General features: G+C 35.5%; 3 protein-coding genes across 4 annotated transcripts; 2 read left to right on the forward strand and 1 right to left on the reverse strand.

Annotated features, from left to right (window-relative positions):
- Positions 1 to 475: 475 nt before the first annotated feature.
- Positions 476 to 14,745, forward strand: fermt1 (FERM domain containing kindlin 1). The gene is made up of 15 exons (XM_042746673.1): positions 476 to 790; positions 2,533 to 2,691; positions 4,767 to 5,000; positions 5,431 to 5,553; positions 5,929 to 6,118; positions 7,160 to 7,262; positions 7,376 to 7,483; positions 8,508 to 8,639; positions 10,246 to 10,295; positions 11,133 to 11,257; positions 11,337 to 11,443; positions 11,989 to 12,213; positions 12,344 to 12,468; positions 13,812 to 13,953; positions 14,035 to 14,745. Exons 1-15 carry the CDS (start codon positions 679 to 681, stop codon positions 14,206 to 14,208), a joined length of 2,109 nt encoding a protein of 702 aa, XP_042602607.1. The 5' UTR covers positions 476 to 678; the 3' UTR covers positions 14,209 to 14,745.
- A 710-nt stretch (positions 14,746 to 15,455) lies between these two features.
- On the forward strand, positions 15,456 to 21,838 carry trmt6 (tRNA methyltransferase 6 non-catalytic subunit). Of its 2 annotated transcripts, XM_042746423.1 has the most exons (12): positions 15,456 to 15,773; positions 16,282 to 16,412; positions 16,493 to 16,602; positions 16,870 to 16,961; positions 17,047 to 17,130; positions 17,804 to 17,928; positions 18,179 to 18,486; positions 19,485 to 19,570; positions 19,869 to 19,971; positions 20,163 to 20,249; positions 21,083 to 21,262; positions 21,471 to 21,838. In XM_042746423.1, exons 1-11 carry the CDS (start codon positions 15,664 to 15,666, stop codon positions 21,260 to 21,262), a joined length of 1,416 nt encoding a protein of 471 aa, XP_042602357.1. In that variant the 5' UTR covers positions 15,456 to 15,663; the 3' UTR covers positions 21,471 to 21,838. The 2 variants fall into 2 exon arrangements, with proteins under 2 accessions (XP_042602357.1, XP_042602356.1); XM_042746422.1 differs by having other exon boundaries at positions 21,083 to 21,838.
- Positions 21,644 to 25,995, reverse strand: chgb (chromogranin B). The gene is made up of 5 exons (XM_042746421.1): positions 25,840 to 25,995; positions 25,566 to 25,612; positions 25,394 to 25,487; positions 23,171 to 25,023; positions 21,644 to 22,114 (listed from the first exon to the last, which is right to left on the reverse strand). Exons 1-5 carry the CDS (start codon positions 25,883 to 25,885, stop codon positions 22,061 to 22,063), a joined length of 2,094 nt encoding a protein of 697 aa, XP_042602355.1. The 5' UTR covers positions 25,886 to 25,995; the 3' UTR covers positions 21,644 to 22,060.
- Between the last annotated feature and the right edge of the window lie 1,537 nt (positions 25,996 to 27,532).

Consider the following 27,532-nt stretch of genomic DNA (forward strand, 5'->3'; position numbering starts at 1 on the left):
GCACTATCACAGATTCTAATAAAAAAGCAAATGTGTTTGTAAAGATTTAAATGTAAATTTGCTCAAATAATTATTCATTTAAATTCAGTTTATTGTTCATAAACTCGAACATCACCATCAAACATCTTTACCATCATTGTTATATTTATTAACACTATTGTGAAATAAGCTATTTGATTTACATGACATGTGGCTTGTGCCACACAGTTTTGTAGTTTTTGTATTAAACCAGCCACTAATCATAACTGTAGTCTGTCTAGTCTTTATTTAATATACTCCGGTTTAAGTCGTAGCTAGAACTGGTTTAAAAATCTCAAACACAACACGACGCACAAGTTAGTCATTATGTGGTCATTATAGCTTAAGCAACAATTACAACTTAGTTAATGTTCAGGTATGTGCTTTGGGGCTTGTTTAGTCACTTCCGGTACGTGCTCTTCCTGTAGCTACACACCGGGCGCGAATTAACGGACGGTACTATGGTGAAGACTGTGTTCTTGATCTTTATAACCGCTGATCTATAAAGATCAGTGTTTATAACCCAGTAGGCTATTAATATGAATAAAACAAGCTTTGAGCGTTGAAATCGAATCGCGCAACGTCACACGCACGCAGTTAACGTACGCCTTTGTCATTGGAGAGTTTGTAAGCGCCGCTGCATTTCTTAATTAATTATTCATGAGCGTAGCCTTCGCCGTAGTAGGATTCTGGGCGGGGTTTCCTCCCGCGCACACCTGGACAGGAGACGTGTTTCACTTTCCAAAGGGAAAATCTTCGGGAACGCATTCAGGTGAGTGGAATAATTTAGCGTATAGTTTTATTTAAATTAAATTATTATAACCGTTTGCTGTTTCGTTTACCTTACGCATTTTCTATTGGACGAACTTGATTAAAATAAGTTTTAAAGATTAAGTTAAAGTTTGATATTAAAACATCGGATTATATACATTGCAATAGGCCTATATTCTGTACTCTTGGAAAAATTAAAACATTTAGATCTTTTCTGAGATAAATGAGGTTTGTTATTATTGTATATTAGAGCTGTTGAAGACTGCTATATATTTATATATGACTTTATCTGATTGAAAACTTCTTGATGTTACAGTATAGGTCGTTCAAATCAGCGTTTTCCAGTTTGTTTGTTTAGGTTATTTTCTTGGCCCTCTTAAGTATGGTGCATATAAGAAAAATGCTCTGTTTTAGACCTCATTTATTTTTTTGCATATGATCTTCCAATGCATTCATGAGCTGATGAATTCATCTTAAGAAATGTCCTTCTTGTTTATATCTGAATTCAAATCTGGTTGTTACACTAGGAAGGTGTAAATTCTTCTTTCTAGGCCTGCGGACATGTTAACTTACTCACGTAGGTTACCAGGTTTAGCCTTGGGCTGCATTAAAAGTTTTCTTGTTAGTTCAGAGCATGTGTGTTATCTCTAATCTAGTCAAACATCTCGCCCTCCCCCGCACTTCTTAGTGAACCTAGACAGACCTGATTTTTAAATAATAAAATTGTGGACTCAAATGCATCTTAAAAAAAAAACACCCATACTTTCAAATCTCAAGTCACACTAAAAGCTTCTTTTAGACCCTCTTACACAGCAGAACTTGACTGTGTTTTTGTGTGTAAGACCTGGGCTTTGTTGTTTATTGATGTACAAGCCAGCAGACCGCAGGATGACAGGTCTGTGTGAGTCTCTCTGTTGTTTCTGCTCTTTCTATCTCTGGTCTTGTCTCTGCTTGTCAGGAATTTTAAGCTGAAGTCTCCCTTGTTCTGTAATCACAGCCCTCCTCCACCCTGTACCTTTAGTTCTCTGTCTGTCACTCCCTCTTCTTTAAGGAGATGTTGTCATTAGAGATTTTAAAGGAATGGTTTATACAAAAATTAAACTTCTGTCATCAAGTGTGTGCAGTGATCAGAGGTAAAAAACAAAAACAAAAATAAAGCACTATCAAAGCCGCAGGCGATCATATTCCAAATCACAGAAGCCATTCAACAACTAATTATGATTTTAAAAAGATAGCAGAACACTATTTTTGTGCTTTCGGGGTCCCCTACAGCAGCTGCACATGTGCATTTCTTTCTAATGTAAAGGTATCTACTTTATCCGTGGAATTTCATACCTGCTCACAGTGTTGCCAGATCTGCGGGTTTCCAGCAGAATTAGGCTAATTTTATACTTTTCCTGCATGTTTTTCACTGTGAAGTTTCTTTTGCACATTGAAAAGGTTCCATGGGTGCCAGTAAATAACTTTTAGTAAGACTGTATGATTCAAGTGCAGCCTGGGCCTGCGGTATAAAATGCTTAGGCTTGTCTTACAAGTAAATCATCTGATTTTTTTTTTTCTTTTTTTTTTAAGACTGGACATACCTTTTTCAAGTCAGTTATGTAAAAACATAGATATGGGGAGATTTATTTTACACCTTGAATAACTGCTAGTTGGTCGGACTAGTTCTTAGGACACAGTATTATCATAGTGACTTAATGCAACTAAAATAACTGTTTGTGTTTGTCTGTGATTTGATTTCAGGCAGGAACATGGCCACTGCTGCTGAGTACGGACACAACTCCTGGGAGCTCAGCGTCCAGGTGGACCAGCGTGAGGGAGATGAGGGCATGAAGTTTAAATTGCGGGTTAAGGGGGATCTTCACGTCGGGGGTCTCATGCTCAAACTGGTGGAGAAGATCAGTGAGTATTAACAGAGTTCTGTGTTGAAGAACCAGTACAGATCGTGAATAGAAAGATAAGCTCCCTTTCATTTCATGTGAATTTGAATTGGCAAAAGGGATGTTGAGTTGTGAATGGGAATGAAAGCAAGTGGAATTTGCTAAATTGTAAGTTAGTCACACGTCAGAGCAGTTTTAGTTACAGTTTTGTGACAAAAAATGCATTTGCTCATGTTATTAATTTTTATTTTGTTATGCATACAATACATTTTTCTCAAATGATGAAGGCATTTCTTCTAACTTCAGTTCAGTACTATCAAAACAAGTAACACATTTTCTTCTGATGCATGAATTTTTTGCCATACACCGTAAAAAAAAAAGATTTCTCAAAGTTGTAAATAAAACAAAGATTATTGGAGTACGTTTTACAAGAAAATACTGTTTAAGTTTATCTACTTAAAAATGTCACAATCACTTCAAAGTGTTACTTGCCATTTCTTTGTAATTATTTCTGAAATTTACTAGCAAATTCTTAGTGAAAATTGTATCAAAGTGATATATTTTCTAGCTTACAGATAATTATACAGATAAAAGTGATAATTGATGATTTGTTAAAAGCGAGAATTTGACATTAAAATAAAGTGTGACCCAAACATTAATTATTCATAAAATTTAATGTTTCTAAAAATACTTCATATGTTGTGTGTATAAAAACATTTATTGGAAATTTACAGCATTCAATTTCTATACATTTCATTACATTTTTAATTGCAATTCTGTTGCAAATTCTTGTTTTGTACTTGAAAACGAATTCAGGAATTTAAATTAAAAGGGGTTCTTAGTACAATTATGAAAAGCACACCATTATTAGGAAGGAACACATCAAAAGCTCTTCAAAGTAAGGTTGAAATGGGTTGAAAAAAATCAAAACAGTAGTCGGAGTTTATGGGAAACCCATTTTTAAAACAACAACAGCAACAAAATTTACCCAAATCACAGGAAACATTCTCAGAACTTTGACTAACATTCTGGCAAGGTTCTTTCAAAGTTATGAGAAAACTTTTATTCAGTAATGTTAATAGCACATTTGTTAGTTATCTTGTCTTTTATAACATTCTCAAAATGTTAGCACAAATACATTGTTCATGGAATGTTTTTCTTCTAAAACATTTTAGTTTTTAAAATGTTAAATATTCTGAATGTCCAGAGACATAACATTTTCAGAACTTAATGAAAACATTAGATTTACATATTTTAGTTTGCTGAGTAAAAGCTAAAATCCCAGTGTGGTTTTAGAGTGTAAACACTGGTTGCAATGCTCAGGTATGCCCATGTTTGCCTTGCGTATCTATGTATAGGCTCGTACTCAGAGCTATTGTTCTTTGACTCAGGTGTTGTTTGCAGGCGCAGGGTCTGAAGTTCACCAGAGAGAGACGCTAGCAAAACATCCTGTTTTCCTCTACAGACTCATCAGATGACCCAGGGTCTTTTATTGCCAGTGGCCATTCATTAATTTGGTTGAACACAATGTGTTTATAGTCAATTTAATAGGTGCATTACAGTACAGACAGCCCAGGATTTCTTTAGTTGGTAATTACAGGAGTGAGTCAGATGATGAGCACTGCGGAAAGATGAAGGAAATGTGAGTAAAAGAGGAATCATCAAGGTTTATATGGAATTGTGATGTCATCAGACATGTTTGTATTACTGAGGGATGACTGGTTTGAATTGATCTATTCAGGTGTAACGTCATGGCTGTTGTTTAACGACACATTAAACCACTTCACATAAATACATTCCTGTTCACCTCTTTAATATGATAATGAACTTCGTCTATAAAGTAGTAAAGTCCTACACTGCCATGGGCAAAGTGCAGTGTTTTGTGTGTGTGTGTGTGTGTGTGTGTTTTATATAATAATATTTGGAATAGCTTTTTTATATATAATTTCAGTTTTAGTAATTTTTTAAATTTTTTTTATTTTATGTTTTTGCCTTTTTTTTTTGTGCTTTTGGAGCTCAATTGGAGCTCAATGCAATATTTTTTTGTTTATTGTCTCAGACTCAAGTTCTGACAGTATGTGGTTGTCTGTGTGTCAGAGGCTCCTCAGGACTGGTCCGATCATGCCATCTGGTGGGAGAAGAGGAGCTGCTGGCTGCTGAAGACACACTGGACTCTGGATAAGTATGGAGTCCAGGCGGACGCGGACCTGCGCTACACTCCACAACACAAACCTCTCTGCATCCAGCTGCCCAACATGAAGACCATCCGGCTCCCTGTTAGCTTCTCTTGTGTGGTCTTCAAAGCCGTGGCTGAGATCTGCAAAGCACTCAGTAAGGACAAGTACAAACCAAAATATTTATTATATTATACATTTTTATAACTATAATGTTTTTGTAGCATATGAAACAAAATGCTAACAAGAAAATATTATAAATATTATATAAAATGTGTAAATGATTTGTCATTCTTTGCAATTTAGATACAACAGCTCCTATAGGCACTGTCATTAAAAGCAAACATTTATAGTAAAATTTTATACATGCATTTCTTATCATATATTCATTTAATAATTAATACTTAATAATATGTGTATGTGTTTTAATATTTATGGGTTGCTTGATATTTTTTGGTAATTTTTTACAATTACAAATAATTAGTTTTTACATGTGAAAAAATGCAATGCAATTTTCCATGATTTCTTTCTGCACATTAGTCTGTATTCTCTACTAAACTGTTTATGTTTTCCATCTTTATTCAAAGACATCAGACGATCAGAAGAACTTTCTCTTCTGAAACTACCAGATGATCAAAAAAAGAAAAAGAAAAAAGACAAGGGCCCAGAATCAGTCTTTGATGAGATATTAAACATGGACATGGCAGGAGGTATTTACTGCTGTTTTTGAAGAGTTTTTTTGTTTTTTACAATGAAAAACTTCAATGAAACACTTAATTATAACCAATAAACTATATATATATATACATATATATATATATATATATATATATATATATATATATATATATATATATATATATACACACACAATCATTTAAAAATACACTCTCACCGAATTTACCATGCATTATTATTTAAAAATTATGAATGAATTTTACGTTTTGTACATGTGTTAAACACTTGATTTAATATTACATGTTTGTACATGTCTTTTTTGTTAATGTTTCTGTTTAGCAGAAGCAACTGTGTTTGGATAAAGTCTTAAACACTTATTTCTGAGTTTGCATTCATGCTTTGTACAGGAGCCCTGGGTCTGTACAGTAAAACTATGACTCCGACTTATGACCCGGACAGCGGGTCGCCTGCATCTTCCACCAGTCTGTGGTTTGGCGAGAATCCTGTGACGGCCTGCCAACCCAACCTTCCACAAGAGGAACTGGCCAAACTCTTCAAGCCTCTTACCATGGAGGATAAAGCAGCAATTAATGCTGGGTAAGAAAGGACAGACAAATTTAGACTAGCATTCGAAAGTTTGGGGTCAGCAAGAGTTTTTCAAAAGAAATCTCTTGAAACTTGCCAACGCTGCATTTATTTGACCATAAAAATACAGTAAAAACAGTAAAAAAAAATGAAATATTATTACAATTTAAAATTTCAGTTTTTTATTTAAATATATTTTAAAATGTAATTTATTCCTTTGATTTTTCAGCATCATTACTTCAGTGTCACAGTCTTTAGTGTCACATGATCCTTCAGAAATCATTCTAATATGCTGCTTTGCTGCTCAAGAAACATCATTTGATGAATAGAAAGATAAAAAACAGCATTTCTTTGAAATAGAAATATATTGTTACATCATAAATATAACTTTTTATACATTTCATGCATCCTTGTTGAATTATGCTTTAATTTCTATAATTTGTAATTTGTAATTTCTTTCAACTTTTGAATTGTAGTGTATGATCGTTGTAATAGACCTTATATTCATGCATAAGTTTATAACACCTGTTTGTTTCTCAAATCTGATTGGACATTCATTCGAAACCATTTAAAGTTGTTACAATAGCCACACACCTGTGACCAGCTGCACCATTTGTATTGTTGCACCTCTGATTGTTGCATTGTTGACATAGTTAAGCTAACAGACTATGTTACAATCTTTAAATGCACACAGAGAAAAAGGTTCAAAGCAGTCACTGGGGCGTGGTCCTTTTAAATAGTAACTAATATGCACTTTTAAGGTACTAATATGTACCTTTTAGGGATAAATAAGTTACAAAGATGTAACCTTAGGTTCCCGCCCCAGTGACAGAGTATATATAATATTTAATTTATTAAAGAAGTGTTTTAGCATATTGCTATTTCTGCTGTTTTATACAAGCTATATTTCGCCTCATTGCCCAGAACATCCATTTATTATGATATAATCACTGTAGCATAGCATTTGATGGCTTATTGGTTATGTGTATTTCTTTTTTTTAATTTCTCAGTTGAGTTTCGTTTGTGTATTTTAACTGAGATGTTGCTCTGCAGGTGGCTGGATTCCTCTCGCTCGCTGATGGAGCAAGGAATTCAGGAAAACGACAGACTCCTGCTGCGATTCAAGTACCACTGCTTCTTTGACCTCAACCCAAAGGTGAGAAATGAACTATTCCTACATACTGTACCACATTATATATTCATAGACGACAATATTAGATGGCTCTGACATGTCTAAATCAGAATGCATTTGGTGTTTTCTTCTTATAGTATGATGCTGTGAGAATCACGCAGTTGTATGAACAGGCCAGATGGGCGATACTGCTGGAGGAGATCGACTGCACTGAAGAAGAGATGCTCATGTTTGCATCCCTGCAGGTACAGGATGCCAGTTCACAACATAAACCGATCATATTCCATGCTTTTATGCTCATTAGTTGAATTCAGAGCTCAAGAAAGCCTGAAAGGTTAGTTATTTGCTCCAGTGTTATTTTGAGATACGACAGTAGTTTTAATAAGTTAATAGTTTTTTGTTTGTTTTCTGTATAGTTTATAATCTTTTTTTTAACTCTCAGTTTTCGTTTTACTTAGTTTAGTACATTAAGTAACTAAATTAAAGTAAGAAATGTTGCCTTGGCAGTTAGCTGAAATAAAATATTTGTACAAATATTTTCTTTCATTTATAGATGGTTTCATTTTTAGTTACCTAAACCCCGATTAGCTCATCTGACAGGTATGCTTTAATGTGTCGTAGTATTTAGTTGCAGCACAGGTGGTGTTGAATTATGGTCAATTCTTTAGTGCCGTACTTTCTCACCTGAAGCTATGAGATAAATTACTTTGAGGACAAAGGATGTGACATTCCACAGCTAACACAAGATAGCATTCAGTTACACGAGGAGAAAATGTATAGGTGAACATGGTGCTAATAATCCAAACCAAACCTAGTGAGGACTTCATGCGAGAGTGTGTCTGTAGATCTGTAACAAAAAAGCAATCCATGAGAGAGCAGATCAAGTATTTCATAAACTGCCTCTCAGATGACAGAATTATGCATTGCAGAAATATTTGAGGGATTTTTCCCCATCCCTTTTCCACATTATTTGCTGCTTATATCATTCATTCAAACTCCTGCCTCAAGCAGTGTTAATGTAACTGCATTGAAAACCGCAATGGTTGAAGTTAGCATATAATAAAGTTTGTTATCTGCTTAATCAGTTATTTAATGAGCACCATGTTAATCCTCCACTTAAACTCAATTTATTTTTTAACCATAAATTCAAATTTAAAGGTAAAATGTCTTAATCACAGTTTTTGACTAATCAAATGGTTTATGGGTGCTGTTTTATTGTTATGCATCTAAATTGGTGTTGCAGATGTAAAATACCTGAATCTTTTCTAGTATCACATCTGTAAATTGACTTTATCAACGGAGCCACTGACCAATTCCAATGAACCAGAGATTGATGAAGTCGAGGCTGCGCTCTCAAACTTAGAATCCACGCTGGAAGGACGGAATGCTGATAAGATCCTGGTATCATTGATCTGATGATATTATGAATAGATTTTTTTCAGAAATATATTGGTACTACAGCCTGTTTTTGGGACGCATCAGTGTCAAAAGTAACAACTACATATAGAGACTGGTTTTAGATTAATTTGTAGCATCCGGTTTATTGTATCTGGAATCAATCTGGCTGAAAATTAAGCTAGTTTAGACACTAACATTAAATGGTTTGTGGTTAGTAAGATTTTTTTTTTAAAGGGGTCATATTATGCGATTTCAAATTTTCCTTTCTCTTTGGAGTGTTACGAGCTCTTGGTGAATAAAGAAGATCTGTGAAATTTGAAACTAAAGTCTCAAATCCAAAGAGATGTTCTTTATAAAAGTTGAGACTCGTCCACGCCCCCTGAAACGGCTTGTTCTTCCACGCCCCCACATCTCTACATCACTATGTGGGAATATTTTCATAACACCGCCCAGATGTTTACACAAAGAAAGAAGGCGTACCTTTTATTCTCGTTGTAGTATTGTTATTGCCGCCGCCATGTCGTATAGACGCTGTGTGTTTCACTGTGAAAGCAAAACTACTTTGTTTGGCCTTCCAAAAGAGGACGATATCCGCTTCATCATGCCTAGAGCTGATCCGTGCTGCTTGCTGAGGAAATACATCAACTTTGCACTGTGTATCGCTGAATCGGTTTTCACCGTGGATGAAGTGGCATCCTGTCCGGGGTCACCACATGTGGTTGCTGCAAGACCAAGGTACACTCCTTCGTAGAATCCGCGTCAAGCCGCCCGCCTCTGCTCACTGAAGCCGGCCGCGGCTCACTCTAGGCCTCCAGCCTCAGCTCACTCAAGGCCATGGTGTGTGATGCTGTTTCGTTGAGAAAGCGAAACTACTTTGTTTTTGCCTTCCTAAAGAAGACATGACTAGAAATCATGTTTATATCACGTTTATAATGGGTTTTATGTTTATGTCTCGGCGCTTCGGCCGGACAGGGCATCACAATATATTAAGAGGTGTAACATTTCCGTCACATGCTTGAGGCATTCGGCCAATCACAACGCGCTGGATAGCTGGCCAGTCAGAGCACACTACGCTTTTCAGAAAGATGAGCTTTCTAAAAATCGACGTGTTTCAGAAGGCGGGGCATAGAGGAGAAACTATAATGTACAGTATGTGGAAAATAATGTGTTTTTTTAACCTTAAACCACATAAACACATTTCATTACACCAAATACACAAAATAATGTTCTTTTTAGCAACATCATATGACCCCTTTAAAGAAATTATTACTTTTATTCATCAAGATCACGTTATATTGATCAAAAGTGACAGTAGAGACATTTATAATATAACAAAATATTTATATTTCAAATAAATGACATTAAATACATTAAATTACAATAAATAAAAATTTCAGATTTCATTAAAGTATAATGCAGGAGAGATTAGAATGTCTAGAATGATTTCTGACGCATCATGCGACACTGAAGACTGGAGTAATGATGCTGAAAATTCAACTTTGAATCACATAAATAAATGACATTTTTAATAAGAGACATAAAAGTCTTGCCAACCCCAGACTGTTGAATGGTAGTCTGTAAGTATTCACGTTTACTTTAACTTTTCCAGGAAGATATCACTGACATTCCAAAGCTGGAAGATACACTTAAATTGTTTAGGTGAGTTTAAGCTTATTAAAATTGTTCAAGAAAAATACATTTTTACATTATGTTACGGATTTTTTCTTTTAACTCTTTCCCCGTCAGCATTTTGAAAAAAAGTTGCCATCCACCGCCAGCGATTTTCATGATTTTCACTTAAATTTGATGGCCTACAATATATTTTGCTGTATGAATATTTGAATATGCAATACACTAAAATAAAGATCAAAGTCTTTACTTTTAAACAAAAAAAATGTTTTATTCTAGCTTAAAGCATTCTGTTTTATCAACACTTGAATATAGGTAGGTTTTATAAAAATTTATAATTTTGAGCAAAGAGGTGAAAAAAATCAAAAAAAATTTTTTTATCAAAAAGTACATCTGGATAATATTCAGTACAATTACTTTTTACAACATTTTACTCCATAACGTTATGCAGTTTTCATTTATATGCTGTCTATTGCTGATGATCGCATTATTTATCATATGCATTTGTTTACATAAGAGATCGCTCGTTTTTCTGTCCTGTTCACGCGTGTTTTTGTTTTTGTTTCACAAGAGGTTTTGTACTCGTTCAGAAGATGTGTAATAGCGCCCCCCATTGTGTAACAGTGAAAACAAGAAAAGGTGTAAAAACTCATCTTTGGCGGGGAAGCATTGTCTTGCTAAATGACGAGATAACTCGTCAATGGTGGGGAAAGAGTTAAAATTATGAAATTATTAATGAATAATCTGTTAAAAAAAAACTATTATTCCACGTACACAACTTTTTCTAGTGACATTTGTGTCTAGTCTGCAGTAGGACAAACTATACAGTGCATCGTTTAATTGCCTGTTCATTTCTTTGCTTTACAGGCCCAAGCGATTGACATTAAAGCCGTATAAGGAGTACTGGTTTGTTTTTAGGGACACCACCATTTCTTACTACAAAAACAAAGAGTCTGCGAATAAAGAACCCATTGAGCAACTCCATCTACGAGGTAAGCAGCCAACCACAGAAAAGATTTTTCATTTTAGTACAGCCAATGCATCAGTGGTAATACATCATTAATTGTACAGGATGTGAGGTCATTCCTGATGTCAACGTCACTGAGAAGAAGTTTGGCCTCAAGCTGTTAATGCCAGCAGCTGATGGAATGAACGAGGTTTATATTCGCTGCGACAATGTGAGTTTTAGATTGGTTTTTATGCAGGTCGTGGTACACGTGTGCTTTTGCTGTGAAATATTTAATCTTAAATGTAAGATAAACTGTTATATTGTTATACATATTTCAAGATGAATAAAGAAACTTAGGTTACTTGATTATCCATCCAGTCTTTTTTAGAAAATAATGGTAAAATAGGAGTATCAAATATGATTTGTCAGGTTAATTTGTCAATGATCTGTCAGTCATCATTGTTATTGCATTGCATTATATGTTTTGCACCCCACAATTAAAACCAAATGTTTCTGATAATAAAACTAGCGTTTAAATGTAATATTATTAAGACATACTATTGGGAGATGTAGAGTTATTGATGCATTCAATGCAAGTAGTCTGCATTAAATATATGCATTTAATGCAAGTAGTCTGTTATGCTGGTATAAAAATTCAGATAAATATCAGCATCTGAACCATATTGCATATTTTTGCTCAGATTGGACCTCTAAATAAATTTTGTATGCATTTATTTGTTTCTTTTGCTTAAAACAAATGTCTCCTGAAAACAGGAAACGCAGTATGCCAAGTGGAAGGCTGCCTGTATTTTGGCTTCCAAAGGAAAGACGATGGCTTACAGCTCTTACCGCACCGAGGTGAAGAACATCCAGTCTTTCCTGCAGATGAAGAGTCTAGCGCCTCCTCCTGGCCAGGCAGCGCCTGACGTAGAGTCCATGGAGATGAAAGCCGAGTGCTTTGTTTCTCCACGATATGCAAGGAAGTACAAGACCAAACAGGTGAAAATACAGTCTCGACACACGCAGAAAGGACAAGATATGGCTTGAACCGCTCGTTTTTATTATGCCATGAAAGCACTGGATATCTGAGATCCATGGCTTTTCATCATATTTATTCTTCTCATTTCAGCTGACCACACGAATCTTGGAGGCCCTTCACAATATTTCCCAGCTTTCCCTCATGGAGGCCAAAATGCGTTTTATCCAAGCATGGCAGTCCCTCCCTGAGTTTGGCATCAAGTACTACATTGTCAGGTAATTTTACTGAACAACAGATTGATTTCATGCCTAGAACAGATATTTAAGCCTGAATAAGGTTTTTGAGACCAACCATGAAATATTAGTTGTTGTTTTTTTTGTTTTGTGTTTTTAAGCTGTGCATTTTTCAAATGTGGTTTACATAAGTTTACATTCACACATTATCAAAATGTCTTGGTGCACTTGGCTTGTTTGCTGATAAACGAAACTAAGGTGAAACTCTCATGTTGTGTTCTGGTCGTTTTGACCCAGAGAGGATTTTCTTTTTTACCTTCCCCACAAAATATGTATAATTTGCATAATGTAGTTTTGGAGTGAACACTGGCAAAATTATCCATAAATAATGTTTTTTTATTTAAAGGTATGTAAGCTGTGATCAGTGAGGGCTACGACCAGTCAGTTCCAAAAATTAATAAAAAAAAAAAAATGTGCTAACGGAGAGAAAACAAATTGACAAAAAGACTGAATCCAAGATATGGTGATAATATAGCATCATAATAAAAGATTTACAAGCAATTTTTTAAAGGCCGGTCATTTCTGACTGGGAACACCAAATTAGTTGAAATATCTGAATCACACTGCACAAGGGTTAATAGTGCTGCTGTTCCATTTTAAAGTTGAACTGTTTTTCTATTTAATGTCATTTTGGTTTTATTTGGTATATTGACTGAAAAATCTAAAAATAGCCTGTCACTTTCATTAGTAGTCATATTTTGGCTTTTTGCCAATTTCATACTCATGCACTGACAATTTTCTTTTTCTGTTTTTTATAAATTAGACAAAATTGGCATATTGTAACACAGTTTTGCTGAACAACAGATTGATTTGTGCCTTGTGTCACTCAGAAACATCTTTCCAAGTCTGAATATATATTATTCAATTTTTCAAATGTTACATTTGTTTGCATTAAACACGTCATCAAAATGAAAGATAAATTAAAAAGTGAGATTTAATAGCATGCCGTTGTTACATTTGAAGGTTAATTTTTTCCTATTTAATGTAATTTAGTTTGGGTATGCTGACTGAAAAATCTGAAAATAGCCTAAATAAATACAGTCACTTTCTTTATCCAAGTCCAATTTTGGCTTTTTTGTCAATTTCATAATCAACTGCTGACAGTTTAGAATGCTTGAAATGGGATATTCAGATAATTCACAAATGTTTTGACAAAATATGTAGTTATAGAATAATTCGAACACATTGAATATGAGTTTTCATTAATTAGACATAAAACTGTTATTTTGTCAGACAATTTTGCAGACTGTTTTTTTTGTGCCTGGTAAACCTTTAAAGTCTTCAACCATGAAATATGATTCAAATCTGTTCACTTTGTCCCACAGATTCAGAGGAAGCAAGAAAGATGAGCTCCTGGGAATTTCCTACAACAGGCTGATCCGCATCGACATGTCAACGGGTTTGCTGGTGACCACCTGGAGGTTCTCCAACATTAAACAATGGAATGTCAACTGGGAGATTAAACAGGTGAATAATGTGCTTCAAACAACCTTGTAACCAGCGTGGCTGGTGTGAATATGATTTCTGAGTGTGTCATTGCTTTTCCAGGTGACCATCGAGTTTGACCAGAGCGTGTCGATTGCGTTCTCCTGCCAGAGCTGCGACTGCAAAGTGGTACATGAATATATCGGAGGCTACATTTTCCTCTCGACGCGCTCAAAAGACCAAAATGAGACTTTAGATGAAGAACTCTTCCACAAGCTCACGGGAGGACAAGACTGACCTCAAATCAACATCCACCTTTAGAAAAGCAAGAACGAATTCATAGTGTTTCTTAAATTTGCCAAAGTCATTTTATATTTGTATGAAGACACACAAGCCTTGTGCACAAGAGAGTAAACAAATCAAACAATTCAAGCCATATTTTGGATCTTGACGTCTTTTATTAGTTGTTTGCATCTGAACACTGGACATAATTTACAGCACACATTTCCATACATTAATTTGTGTAATAAATATGTGATACGGTGGGGTTTGCATTTAAATGAGTTGCTAATTTCCCATTGCAAGACTCTTTGAAGTTGTCTACTAACAAAGTGCTTTTTACAGTTCAGTTTTTTGAATGTGAATATCTTTACATTAAATACTTCACCAAAATGTCTAGGTGCTTTTGGCTTGTTTTCTGAAAAAAAAAAATGTATTTGCAGTTTAATTGTTCCTTTTAAAAACTAAATTTTATTTTGTTTAATGCAATTTTGCTTTCATTGTGTTGACTGGAAAATCTGAAAATAGTCTAAATAAATCCAACCACTTTCATTATGAGGTCCAATTTGACTGAAATTCATAATCAAGCACTGACAATTTATGGTACTTGAAATATAATCAACAGCTGTTTTATTTGTTTCTACAAACTATATAGCAGTGCAATGTAGTTTTTTTATTTTTTATATTTTCTGTTTTCTTTAAATCTTGCTTAGTTTTATTCATTTTGTTGTGTTTTGTCACTTCTATCGCTTTCTGGTTTTTATACGTTTATTTGATGTAATTATTGTTTCATTAGTCTTTTTAGTTTATTGTAATAACCTACTTAAATGTAACTTAAATGAAAATAAAAAGTAACGAAATGTATTTCTTTATGGTTTTAGTTTTAGTAAACTATAATAACCCTGCTAATAGTCATTATAGTCAAACACGTGCTGAATGCGACTTTCTTTATTCATTTATTATACATCAGCCCTTTAGTTTTAAATAATCGTACCGAATGGGATATAACTATATTATACATACATAAACTACGCGCAATATATGCACTTTTATGTTAGTAATGATAACCATAATATATCCATAGCACTTTTTTAATACAATTTTATACCTTCGTAAATGCAGTGGCAGTACATAAATGACATCACGTGATAATCCCGTGATATAGTCATTATTTATACATGTTCAGATAACCTTGGTAGTAGTTTTTGTTAGTATAAACCTAATGTAAAATCGCTTTGATCTGTGACTTGCTAGTCTTCCTGACTGGCTGTGGCTCTGGAAATCAGCGCTCGATTAACTGGCCTTTCGGAACAGGAAGTGACAGAACACACGTGTTGAAAGCAGCATCGTTTTTGTGAAATTATTCTTCTGTTTATAGTCATAGACATTACCACTTTTGTGCCGGGTTAGTTAAAGTGTAAACTAGTTTCCGAACATCCCCCGGTCGATCTTTATCCACGCTGATCGCAGTAAATGGCGGAGTGTGTAAAGGACAGTGATGCCGAGGGCAGAATCAGTTACGGAGACTATGTAGTGCTGAAGAGAGGAGATGTCTTTAAATCAGTGCAGGTCGAAAATAAAAAGTGAGTTAACCAAATAAAACTTTAATTAAATGTGATCTTCTAAGTTCAGTTTTAAGGCCTTGAGGTTTTGCATACAGTGGGATCTAAAATCTGAGACCGCTTTAACAGTTTGGGGTTTAAAAAACAAATTAAACTTGTACATAAAAGGTTTTATTGCTTTGAAACATTAATATGTAAAAGACGTATTGCGTTCTGCACTGTTTCTGTATCTGCAAACGGAACGCGTGACAAATATTAAGACTTGTAAACTCAAATTTTGGCTCAAAATTGTTCTGAAAGAATTTTTTATTATTGCGTTTTCACTAGTGGTCTTAGACTTTTGGAGGCCATTGTATATTTGTAAAGGCAAATAATGCATAAAAGTATCATTGATGTATGTATAGGGGTAACCACTTATAATCTTATCTGTTGAATGTGACTTCATCAGATGAAGTTTAATATTCACATTTCACTTCTGTTAAGTGCTTGTGCTCTCCTCGTTTGTTTGATTTGACATTTTGTCTCTCAGGAAGGTGATCTTTGAGAAGCAGTGGTTCTTCTTGGACAATGCGGTCGGGCAGCTGTATGGGACCATGTTTGAAATCGAAGCCGGCGGTTCACTCAAACTTAAGGCAGCAAAACACTCAGGAGACTCTTTGGGTAATGATGCTGTTGTCTGTGGATTTATTGATTTTCTTGGTGCCGAGGTGAGATTACATTTCTCTCTTCTCCTGTCACAGATTCTAAGGAAGCCGGCCAGGATAATAGACACATAGTGGATGATGGCAGATCTCAGAAACTGAGCAGAGATGATATTGAAACACTGAAAGAGCAAGGGTTAAAAGGCCAGGTATGTACCTGAGTGACGTTTTCTAGGGATGCATGTTAACCAGAACATTTCTAAACAAGATTATGTATTTTCTGGTTTTTGAATTTGACTCAAGTCACTCCTTCAATATGCAAGTCTATGGGATTTATGCTGTTTAATTGATCACTGGTCAGATGTTTTAAGTTCAGTGTCTTTTCACTATGGGCTTCTCTTAAAGAAAAGAAAGGAGAAGAAATACTGGGGGGGGGGGCTCTAAATTTTGCTCACATGTCCATTCATGTGTGTTTGGAGATTGTCCAGCAGCTGATAGACAACAGTACAACATTCAAGGACAAAACTGAATTTGCTCAAGAGAAATACATCAAGAAGAAAAAGAAAAAGTGAGTTCAAGCCATTTGTCATTATATTTTGTCAGTCACATGGAATATATCACTGTCAACAAGTTCTTTGCCTTTGCATGTTCAGGTACGAGAGTAACATAAAAATCCTGAAACCCTCCACTCGACTCCTTGCCATGATGTATCACGGCAGAGAACCTGGGAAAATATGGTATGTGATCTTAAAGGAGTTCATTAACCATTTACTCATCACCCACATTACAACCCATAAAAAAACACACACAATAACAAAACAAACAATCAAGTAAATTTTCCTTTTTTTATGACACTCAGTATACACGCATGTATATGTGTGTGTGTGTGTGTGTGTGTGTGTGTGTGTGTGTGTGTGTGTGTGTGTGTATATATATATATATTATACATATACATATATGCAGTAAAGGGATTTCCAAAAAAACGTTTTTGTCATCTGTATCCTTTTGAGAATTTACTTGAAGATTAGGTTAATATTTTACTGAGTTCTAAACACATTTAAATTGTCAACCTTCTCCAGTTTTTTATTTATTTATTTATTATTATTTATATACATTATTATTTATTTACAGTGTATATAGTATGTATTAATATGTTGAATTTTGTTCATATATATATATATACTTGTAGCTTTAATTTATTTTTATTTCTATTTATAAATATAGTTTTTTTAGTACTTCAACTTAAGTTATTTTCAATTAGTTGCCAAAATAATTATATATATATATTATTTTTTTTTTTTTTTTAATTATTTGTTTTACATTTTTAACATTTTCCAGTTTGGGAAACACTGTTCTAGTACATTTAAAAATCGAAATATGCTGTCTTGTAAATGTTTTCCTCTGGTTTAGTCACCTGCGGTACGACACATTGGCTCAGGTTTTGACTCTGGGGAACATCCACGCTGGCAGTAAAATCATTGTTTTTGAGACCTGTGCTGGACTTGTGTTGGGCTCGGTGATGGAGAGGATGGGAGGTGATCACACTTTACTTGCAAAAATGAGAATTCTCTCATCATTCACTCACTCTCAAGTTGCTCCAAACCTGTATGAGTTTCTTTCTCCTGTTTAACATATCATATACGTATAAGATATTTTGAAGAATATGGCTAATTAAACGGTTGGTGACTTCCATAGTATAAAAAACATTTTTAAGTGAGTGGGGACAATCAAGTGTTTGCTTACCTGCATTTCTGTACTGATGATCTAGATGTTTCTGTCTGTCAGGTTATGGCTCAGTGATTCAGATGTATCCCGGTGGAGGCCCAACGAAAGCCGGCATGGAGAGCTTCGGCTTTCCGTCACACTTCCACCAGACACTGCATGAGTTCCCTTTATGCAAAGTTAACGCTCTGTTGGCTGGAACCCTGGATCTGTCAGAGAAGGATGCAGACGGGAACGGACGATCCGAGTCCTCTCAGGAAACCTCAGGTGTGTCTGAGGAGAAGAACTCAGAACCTCAGAGCATGGAGGTCAGCGTCGACCCGCAAGAGGAAGTGAGGAGAGCGGAGAGAGAGAGACTGCGAGAACAGAGGGTAAGGTTTTTCACATGCATATTTCCCATCATGGTTGTGTGGCTCTGGAATTACTTTATGTCCCAAGAGTTGAATCATTTATTTTTTATTTTTTTATTATATTAAATTATATTAACTTTTTCCATGCCTTCATCATTTACCTTTGCTGCTTTTGCTTTTATTGTTGTCTAAGACCAAACCTTTTTTTAAATGATTTAGAAATAGTTCTTTACCATTTAAAAAAAATTATTTGGTCATATAAAAAAAAAGCGAAATAAGCACAAACTATTTAAAAATTTATTATATTTGGTCAAAGACCTAAACTTATCATTATAAGACATGAATTTAATTTAAGTAATTCTAAATAATAAATATTACTTCAAAAATTGTTCATTTAAACAAATAAACACAAACTATTTTGGTCCTAGAAACAAAATGTTACTTTTTAAAATAAGAATGTAACTTAAATAACTTTAAATATAATTATTTACTATAAAAAAAAACATATGTCCATTTAAAGAAAAGCTAAAAAAAACCAAAAAAAAAACAGACTATTTTAAATTCTTTGTATTTGATCAAAGCCCAAAACCTTCCATTTTAAGTTATTAATATAATGTAAATAATTATAAATCTTTTTAAAAATAATTTAAACAAACAGCTGAACAAACGCCAACTAAAAAAAAAAGTATATTATTCTGTAACCAAATTATGACTGTCCCTCGGGTTTGGTGTCATTTTCACAATGATAAAACATTTTGCCCTTTTGAGTGTTTTCAAAATTCTACTTGGTTTCCAAGGCGACAGAAGTTTAAAAGAAGAGCAGCTTGAGGTGAAGTGTGTGAAAGTAGATGTGTGAAGAAAACAAAACAAGCAAAAACTGACTTCTTGCCTGTATGCCTGTATATACACTTCTGAACGTTGTTTGTGGGATAATTTAACTACTCAGGGTGGAAAAGGTGTCTTAAGATTTTTTTCTAAAATTTCACATTAATATTTGATTGGTCTTTCTAACCTTACAGGCTCAAGAGAAAAAGGTGAAGATGGAGGAGAAGAGGAAGAAGTTAGCTTCAGCTGCTGCTCTGTTAGAGGGCAGAAATGCAGATGGGTATGTTTTGTGTTGTCAAAAAAAGTGCTTTCTGTTATATAGCAAAAAGATTGTTTTTAATTCTATTGTCCAGCCCGAAATGCATTTAAAACTCATAAATATTTCAAATCTCTCTATGGTAGTCCATTAAGTACACATTTTGTATATGATTTCATGTGATTGACTGTTCATGTAAGTAATGTATGGTTATATTGATGAGTCTTGTCATGTCATATTTTGTATTGATTAAAGCTATTTTGTATGCAGTATTCCAGTGATTTATCTGAAGTGATTTCATTGAACTATTTATTTCTTTCAGGTTGGTGATTGCTAGTCGCTTCCACCCCTGTCCTGTGTTAATGGGTCTGCTGAAGTTTGTAGCACCATCACGACCGTTCGTAGTGTACTGCCAGTACAGAGAGGTAAACGCATTGGTTTGCTGTTAAAGAGGCAGTTCATCAAACATATTTGTTTGTTCCAATAATGCCAGTTGTTGTCAAGTTCCCAGAAAGCCTAAAAAGTACCATAAATTGTGGGGCATCATCGCTTTAAAATGATTTGTGTTTTAATAATTGCTTTCTGCAATATTTACGGTCTGATCTCTTTTGGACAGCCGCTGATTGAGTGTTACACAAAACTCAGAGAACAAGGAGGAGCAATCAGTCTCAGATTAACAGATTCCTGGCTCAGACATTACCAGGTAATTCTTTACTAGATCCTGTACACAAATAGTTTTTATGTATTATTGTTTGTGCTATATTTTAATTTTTTTTACATGGGGAGTTTCATAAGGAGTTTTTGCTCTAATGCCAGACTTTGATTAGTTGTTATTCTTTTTATTAACACTACTATTCAAGTACTCTGTAGTGTTTTTTTTTTAAGTTAATACTTTTATTCATCAAGTATGCATTAATTCGATGAAAATAGACAGCAAGACTTTTACGCTGTTACAAAAAATTCTTAAATTAAATGTTGCTCTTGTGAACTTTATATTAATCCTGAAAAAAATTATTGTGCCAATTTTAATCTTTTAAAATTAAAAAATTATTAATCTCTTTTCACAAAATTGCAGCACAACAGCTTTATATTCAGCTTTGTATCACACAAATAAACTACATTTTAAAATGTATTAATTAGAAAACAGTTATTTTAAATTATAGTAATATATAGTAATATTTCACCATATTATTGTATTTTTGTTCAAATAAATGCTGCCTTGGTGTACATAAATTTTTTTTTAAAAAAAAGTTTTTTTTTTTTTTACCATTTGAATGGTAGTGTACATCAAGTTCAAAATACAAAAAATAAGAATGTATTATTTTAATTTGCTCCTTTTTTTTTTTTTTTTTTTTTTTTTTTTTTTGCATTGGCACAGTTATGAGAAAACCTTTTTTGTTGTATTTCCTGGAAAAACAGATGCATTGTGATATAATTACTGTTATATAAGATGACTCCTGCTGTGAAATAAGATTTTGGTCATACCACCCACCCCTAGAAGGCTTTGACTCATTCACTTCTGTATCATTGTTTCAGGTGTTGCCCAACCGGACTCATCCAGTGCTGCTCATGAGTGGAGGTGGAGGGTATCTCCTGTCCGGAACCACGGTCGCTGCAGATGCTGCCAAAGCTAGGAATCAACACAAAGCAGAAGAGCCTGTTGCCAAGAGGCTGAAACTGGATAAGATTAGTTCATCATGTGACAGCTCTGCCTAGGCAATTAGTTTAGTTTAACTTATTTAAGTGAGAAGAAACCAAATCATTGTTGGACTCACACATGCAGGCAGTGCTTTATTCTCTGTACGAGTTGCATGACTTTATTATTCAAAGTCTGTTATCTACTGTGTTTATTTCTTTTTGACAATATTTGCATTTAGGATTTGCATCAATGTTCTCATCTTTATTTATTTTTTTTTTTTTTTAGCAAGATGTGGAGGAAGGAAAACATGCGCTGCTTTTTCGGCATCCTCTGCACTTGGCGATTAACCAAGTTTTGCTCACAAAATGCATCATTGCCCAAGTAAACATTTATATGTTTTTAATAAATTTCAAAAGGCGTCCAGCATCAAAACACAAAAGATAACCACATTCATCAGCTTTGGTCCCATAATTACACATTTTATTAAATGTAAACAATGCAGAGATTCTATGGAAAGCCATAAAGGACAACAGCAATTTTTCATAGTTGTAAAGTAGCATGCTCTTAAATGCATTCAAATTTGCAGTCAATAGTACATGGGCATTTTGTTTTTTTAGAATATTTTAGGATGTAATAAAGAGAGAAATGATTCACATGGTATTATCAAGCTTATTTTGCCTTTTATAGACCATTTTATTTCTCAGACTCTCACATTAAACACGGACTTACACCAATTACAAAATTCTAATGCAGTTGTAATCAGGTACGACATATAGTAATGCATTCATCTAAAGCAGCCAAAGCACATGCAAAGCTCATGGAAAATCAAATCAGGCAGCACAAGAAAATGATGTCTCAGATGGTTCTAGGAATGATTAAGTTGTCTCTTTCATCTGATCCACAGAGGCCAGTTTCTCAAGTTCTTTTAACTGAAAGAAAAGAACAAGAATCAAATGCAATACTTATGTTTCAAAACACTTTTAAGTGATGCTTAAAAACTATTGATTTAATCAGTCCTGGAGTTTTGTGTGTGTATGCAATTATTGCAATCTGCCATAAAGTTGTTTCTTTATGAATGAAAGAAATTTTGTTGCTCTAGTGAAATATCCTATTTCCACATTCCCAGTAGGAAAGTTATAGGGAAGTACCTTTAGTTATTCAATATCCCTGTCATGTTGAGGAATGATGCTCTTAGCATCATGAGTTTATCATTGTACACCCTTAAGTTTGTATATAGCATGTAGACTTTAGGGCTCAGTGGGGCCATTTGTTAAATTGAGGTTGTGAAACCCAGTGCAGAGGTCTTCAACCCCGTTCCTGGAGTCCCGCTGTCCTGCAGAGTTTAGATCCAGCCCTAATCAAACACATCTGAGGATTGCTTGAAATCACAGGCAGGTGTGTTATAGCAGGTTAGAAATAAGCTGTCCAGGACAGTGGGTCTCCAGGAGCAGGTTTGAAGACCTAGTGCATTGGTCCCCAAACCATTCCCAAGGATTCCCCAACAGTGCACATTTTGGATATCTCTTATTTGACATACCCATTCCAGGACTTGCCATCTCCACAAACAAATTTATGAGTTGAATCAGGATAGGGAAAACTTTATCTATAGGGGTACAACAAATTGTCACTGGGGCAGTAATCTTAAAGGGACATATTTATACTTTATCTATCCTAAAAGGTACATATTAATACCTTGTAGTAATATGGGCCCTTAAGGTAGTACTATGAACCTTTTAGGAGTATGGAGATGTCCCTTTAAGGGCATTGCCCCAATGAAATGCCGTTGCTCCCCTTAAGATACATTATTTGCTTAGAGTCTATTGTTAAGTGGCCTTCAAGAACAGGGTTTGGAACCATTGGAATAGTGGTTACAGGTCTTATGGTTTCAGACTTAACAAGTGGTAATACATTAAGTAACCTCTGGTAACTCTCAGGAGACATAACTGGTAATAAATGTAATATCAATTGGATAGATCAGACTATACCTCCTCTGGTGTGAGAAGCTTCTGTTGGGGGATACCCTTTTCCTCCTCGAGTGACTCCCCCTGAGTAAGCAGGCCTCTTTTGTACCGGAGAGTTTCAGCAAAGTCCTCTAGTTTATGGTAGGGGTGCTGATCAGTACTTTCATCCACCTTATGGCCTCTCTTGTACCAGGCTGGATGGTAGTATCCTCTGTAAATCCATGGGGAACGCTTCTCATAGACGTCACCTTTGTTAAGCAGATGTTCCTGTAACTCGTTTTTCTTTTTTGTTAGGTACCTCAACGCAGCCTCCCTGTCCTGCTTCTCTGCCGAACTCTGGTGTCCTTTCTTTAGCTCATCTTCCTCCTCTTGGCTGGTTAAGGGACGCCTCTTTTCATTAAGCTCATGAACAGTCTCTTCTTCTTCCTCTTCAGGTGAATGGTGCTTGAGGGCATTGCCTGTTGAGTCATGGAGACTGTGAGTCTTCTCTGAGATGGGTTCATCTTCATCCTTGAGCTCTGTGGAGTCGCCACGCTTGTGATGAAGCTTCTTATGGTGATATCTGTGTGTAGGCTTCCAGATCCTTTTATCCAATTCCTCACTTTCCTCTGAGTCCTCATACCTTTTTTCCAGGGGTCTTTCCTCATAATCCTCTTCATATGAGTCCCGTTTGTGGTGCTTCTTATGATTGTATCTATGGGTGGGTTTCCAGTATCGCTTTGCGGTATCCTCGTCTACCTCTTCTGATTCTTCAGACCTCTCTTCCCGAGAGTTTAAGTCCTCTTTAATATGCCTGTTCAGCAGGTCTTCATTTGGTTTGTAGTGCCTGCCATTACCATGGCTCCTTTTTTGGCTGTAGCTTGGGAAGTCTTCTTGACTTCTGTCATAATCTGGTTCTTCAAAATCCTCATTCTCACTGCGTTTGTGGTGCTTTTTCTTGTGGTGGTATCTATGTGATGGCTTCCAGATCCGCTTCTCTCTTTCCTCACTCTCCTCATCCTCTTCTTCTCCTTCCCCATAGTTTCTTTTGTGGGTGTAACTTGGGAAAAATTCTTGGCTTCTGTCATAGTCAGGCTCTTCACGTTTTTCTCTGCTGGTCAGAAGACGACTCCTTTTATATTCATATAGAGGGAATTCCTCCTGGCTGCGCTCCTCATCGGGATTATCACGTTTGTAAAGGACAGAAACATGTCTTTTCTGTGGAAATTCCTCTTGGCTTCTCTCATCGTCGGGATCTTCCCTTTTATGCTTGTTGCCTCTTTTATAGAAACTTGGGAATTCTTCCTGGCTTCGTTCATCATCCAGTTCATCACGTTTTTCTTTCATTCTTCTTTTCATAAAACTTGGGAACTCTTCCTGGCTTCGTTCATCATCCAGTTTGTCACGTTTTTCTTTCATTCTTCTTTTCATAAAACTTGGGAACTCTTCCTGGCTTCGTTCATCATCCAGTTCATCACGTTTTTCTTTCATTCTTCTTTTCATAAAACTTGGGAACTCTTCCTGGCTTCGTTCATCATCCAGTTCATCACGTTTTTCGTGGATTCTTCGTTTCATAAAACTTGGGAACTCTTCCTGGCTTCGTTCATCATCCAGTTCATCACGTTTTTCGTGGATTCTTCGTTTCATAAAACTTGGAAACTCTTCCTGGCTACGTTCGTCATCCATTTCCTCACGCCTGTCTTTGATTCTTCTTTTAAAAAAACTTGGGAACTCTTCCTGGCTACGTTCGTCATCCAGCTCCTCCCGTTTGTTAGCTTTGAGAAGATCCTCAATGAGTTCCTCCTCGACTTTAGACTCTCCACTTGGCTTTTTAAGTTCCTCTTGAAATGGTTCTAGGGTGTCTTTCTCCTTTTTCACAACTGATGAATGACCTGATCCTAAATTCATGGAGAGATTAAAATTGGCACAAAACACTCACACAAATGATTTGTAAATAATTTTCACTCCATTGCTTATTCATTGCTTGAATACATCCAATTATTCCACAGTCTTAGAGTGAAACCACTGACCCAAAACTGTCTCATCCACCAAGCACGATGTACTGAGGTTAGAAACTATGACGATAATGTAGTCTGACTGTTCCCAAGTTATATGTCCAAATGATACATTTAATGGATTTAGATGTAAGATCAAACGGTGTTGTGCAAGAATAACCTGAATAAGAATTCTCCAATGAAGTTGTTTACTAATAAATGAAACGTTCTCCTCAATAACACAACACAGTGTGAACAGTGCAAAGTAACATACCTGGTGTAAGGATGTTTTTGCATTCTGGATGCAGTGGGGTATCATCGGTCTTATACAGTGCCTTTGAAAGGATGTGAACTAAACACTGGGTAAGCTGAAATTAAAGTACATACTTTAACCAAAAGGAGTAAAACAATAAATGCATTTTTTTTATTTAGAAGCTACAGCATACCAGGTCCTCTCTTTGGCTGTCCTGCTCGACTGGCATGGACTCTCCATCTGGGATAGTAAAAGCCTTGACTTATATTTGTGCAAATCACAATGTAAAAGCTTATTCATCTCGATATCACCAATTATCCATACGTTTTACTCGTGCAAAACCCGCTTAAAGCAAATTCCCGTTGTGATCTACTAGTTGTTCAGCAGCAAACTGTCTTGTCGCTGACCATGGTGCTGAAATGATTTATTCAATGATTTTTTGTGTACATTATGATTATTTCACTTACCTGCAGCGAAGAAAACAACCAAGCAGACTAAAGCAGCAAACTTCATGATACACACAGATGTTTTCTGCTCTTGATGTTATCCGGAACGGCTCTTGTCTTTGCAGTCTCAAACAGCAGAGAGGAGCTCCGTTTCGCGTGCTGCTGCTCAGAGTGCGCGCTGCGTCTGTTTTGAGCTCGCGGTGGGACGCGCAGGGTTTGTGGGTTGCTAACGTCACGACCAATGTGAAACCTTAATGAGACTTTAATGACATTTTCTGATCTGTGATGTCGGTGCATTTATTTATTTTTTGATTCATATTCAGCTTATCGCCTTCCAGCCCAAGAGTTTTAGCCTATGTGTCGAGATACATAAAACAGAAGTGTGAAATCTAACTGTGGTACTCCCTATTTTTTTTTTTTTAACTTATTTTATAAATCTCATGTGACCTTCCAGTCATACGTGATCTTGTGTATTTAGTTACAAAGAAAAATATAATGCCAGCAACTCAGTAAGAAGCCATTACATTTCTTATTCATATATTATTCATTCAGTTAATTGTTCATCCTATCTGAATAATGCTTGTTGTAAATTACTGTAGGCTACATAATTGAATAAACAGTCTCCTTTGAAATCGGACAGTATGTTGTGGAACTCTCAGACGCCCACTGCATTCATGGTTGGTGTGTGTCATGAGGGAATTGTGAAACTGCAAACTAATGTTTGGTACAGTTGCTCTGAGTTTCAGCAGAAGGATTGCACCTGGGATGCTGTAGTTGCTGTGGTAACTGGGCAGTCACGGGGCATTCGGAGTTTTAAGAGCTGCAGAATGTTAAACGAGAGGCTTTAATTTATCATCCACATAAACAGAACAAGGGAAGGGCCACATTTCAGTCTTGTCAAAACCAGACAAGGGCACTTCTCACGCGTGAGAAGGATCAATAATTTGCCATTAAATTTTCTTGTGACAATTCAGTTAAGTAACAGACAGTAGATGTAATAACCATTTCGGTCTTCTATGATATTTCAAGGTAAAACTTGCGTTTAATATTAAGCACGTTTCTTATTGGGTTTTAGGGTGATAGTTTTATTATAAGACAGTTTCTTATGAGTACTAAACTTGCTGTTTGGCATTGCACTTGGCATATGAGATATCTGATTGAGCTATTATGATATCAGTTATGAGGCTGGCTCTGAGAAGCATTGATAAATGTCTTTTAATTAAAGACAGCATAATGAGTCTCATGAATAAATGAATGATTATTCCATAGCCCTGTCTCACCATATACTAATGGATTTCAACGTGCACTATTGTTTTGTTATAATCCAGAACACGAAGCAAGTAATAACCTATCTGTAGCATCCCGGTATTTATCACATTTATTGTCATCTCTTTCCCCTCCCCGGGGAAATCGGACCTCCGGCACGCTTGGAAAAAGAAAACATAACGTATCCATCATGCTTGTGAAGCTCGAATGCAATGAATTATACAGACATCTTCCCTCTAAAGCCGAAATCCCTGTTCATAATTTATTCAGACAAAAACAGAGTGGAGCTTTTAGAGTCATCGCTGCGCATATGCAGACACGATAAACAGGGAGCGTAAGATGCAGGGTGCAAAGTGTACCTAGCACATACTAGCTGATTTACAAATTGAGTTGAGCTCAGATGGGTCCCCAGAATATTGTCCTGTTTGTTTGGATTTAATCAAAGTCA

This window comes from Cyprinus carpio, chromosome B20 (assembly GCF_018340385.1).
Source record: "Cyprinus carpio isolate SPL01 chromosome B20, ASM1834038v1, whole genome shotgun sequence".
Taxonomy (NCBI): domain Eukaryota; kingdom Metazoa; phylum Chordata; class Actinopteri; order Cypriniformes; family Cyprinidae; genus Cyprinus; species Cyprinus carpio.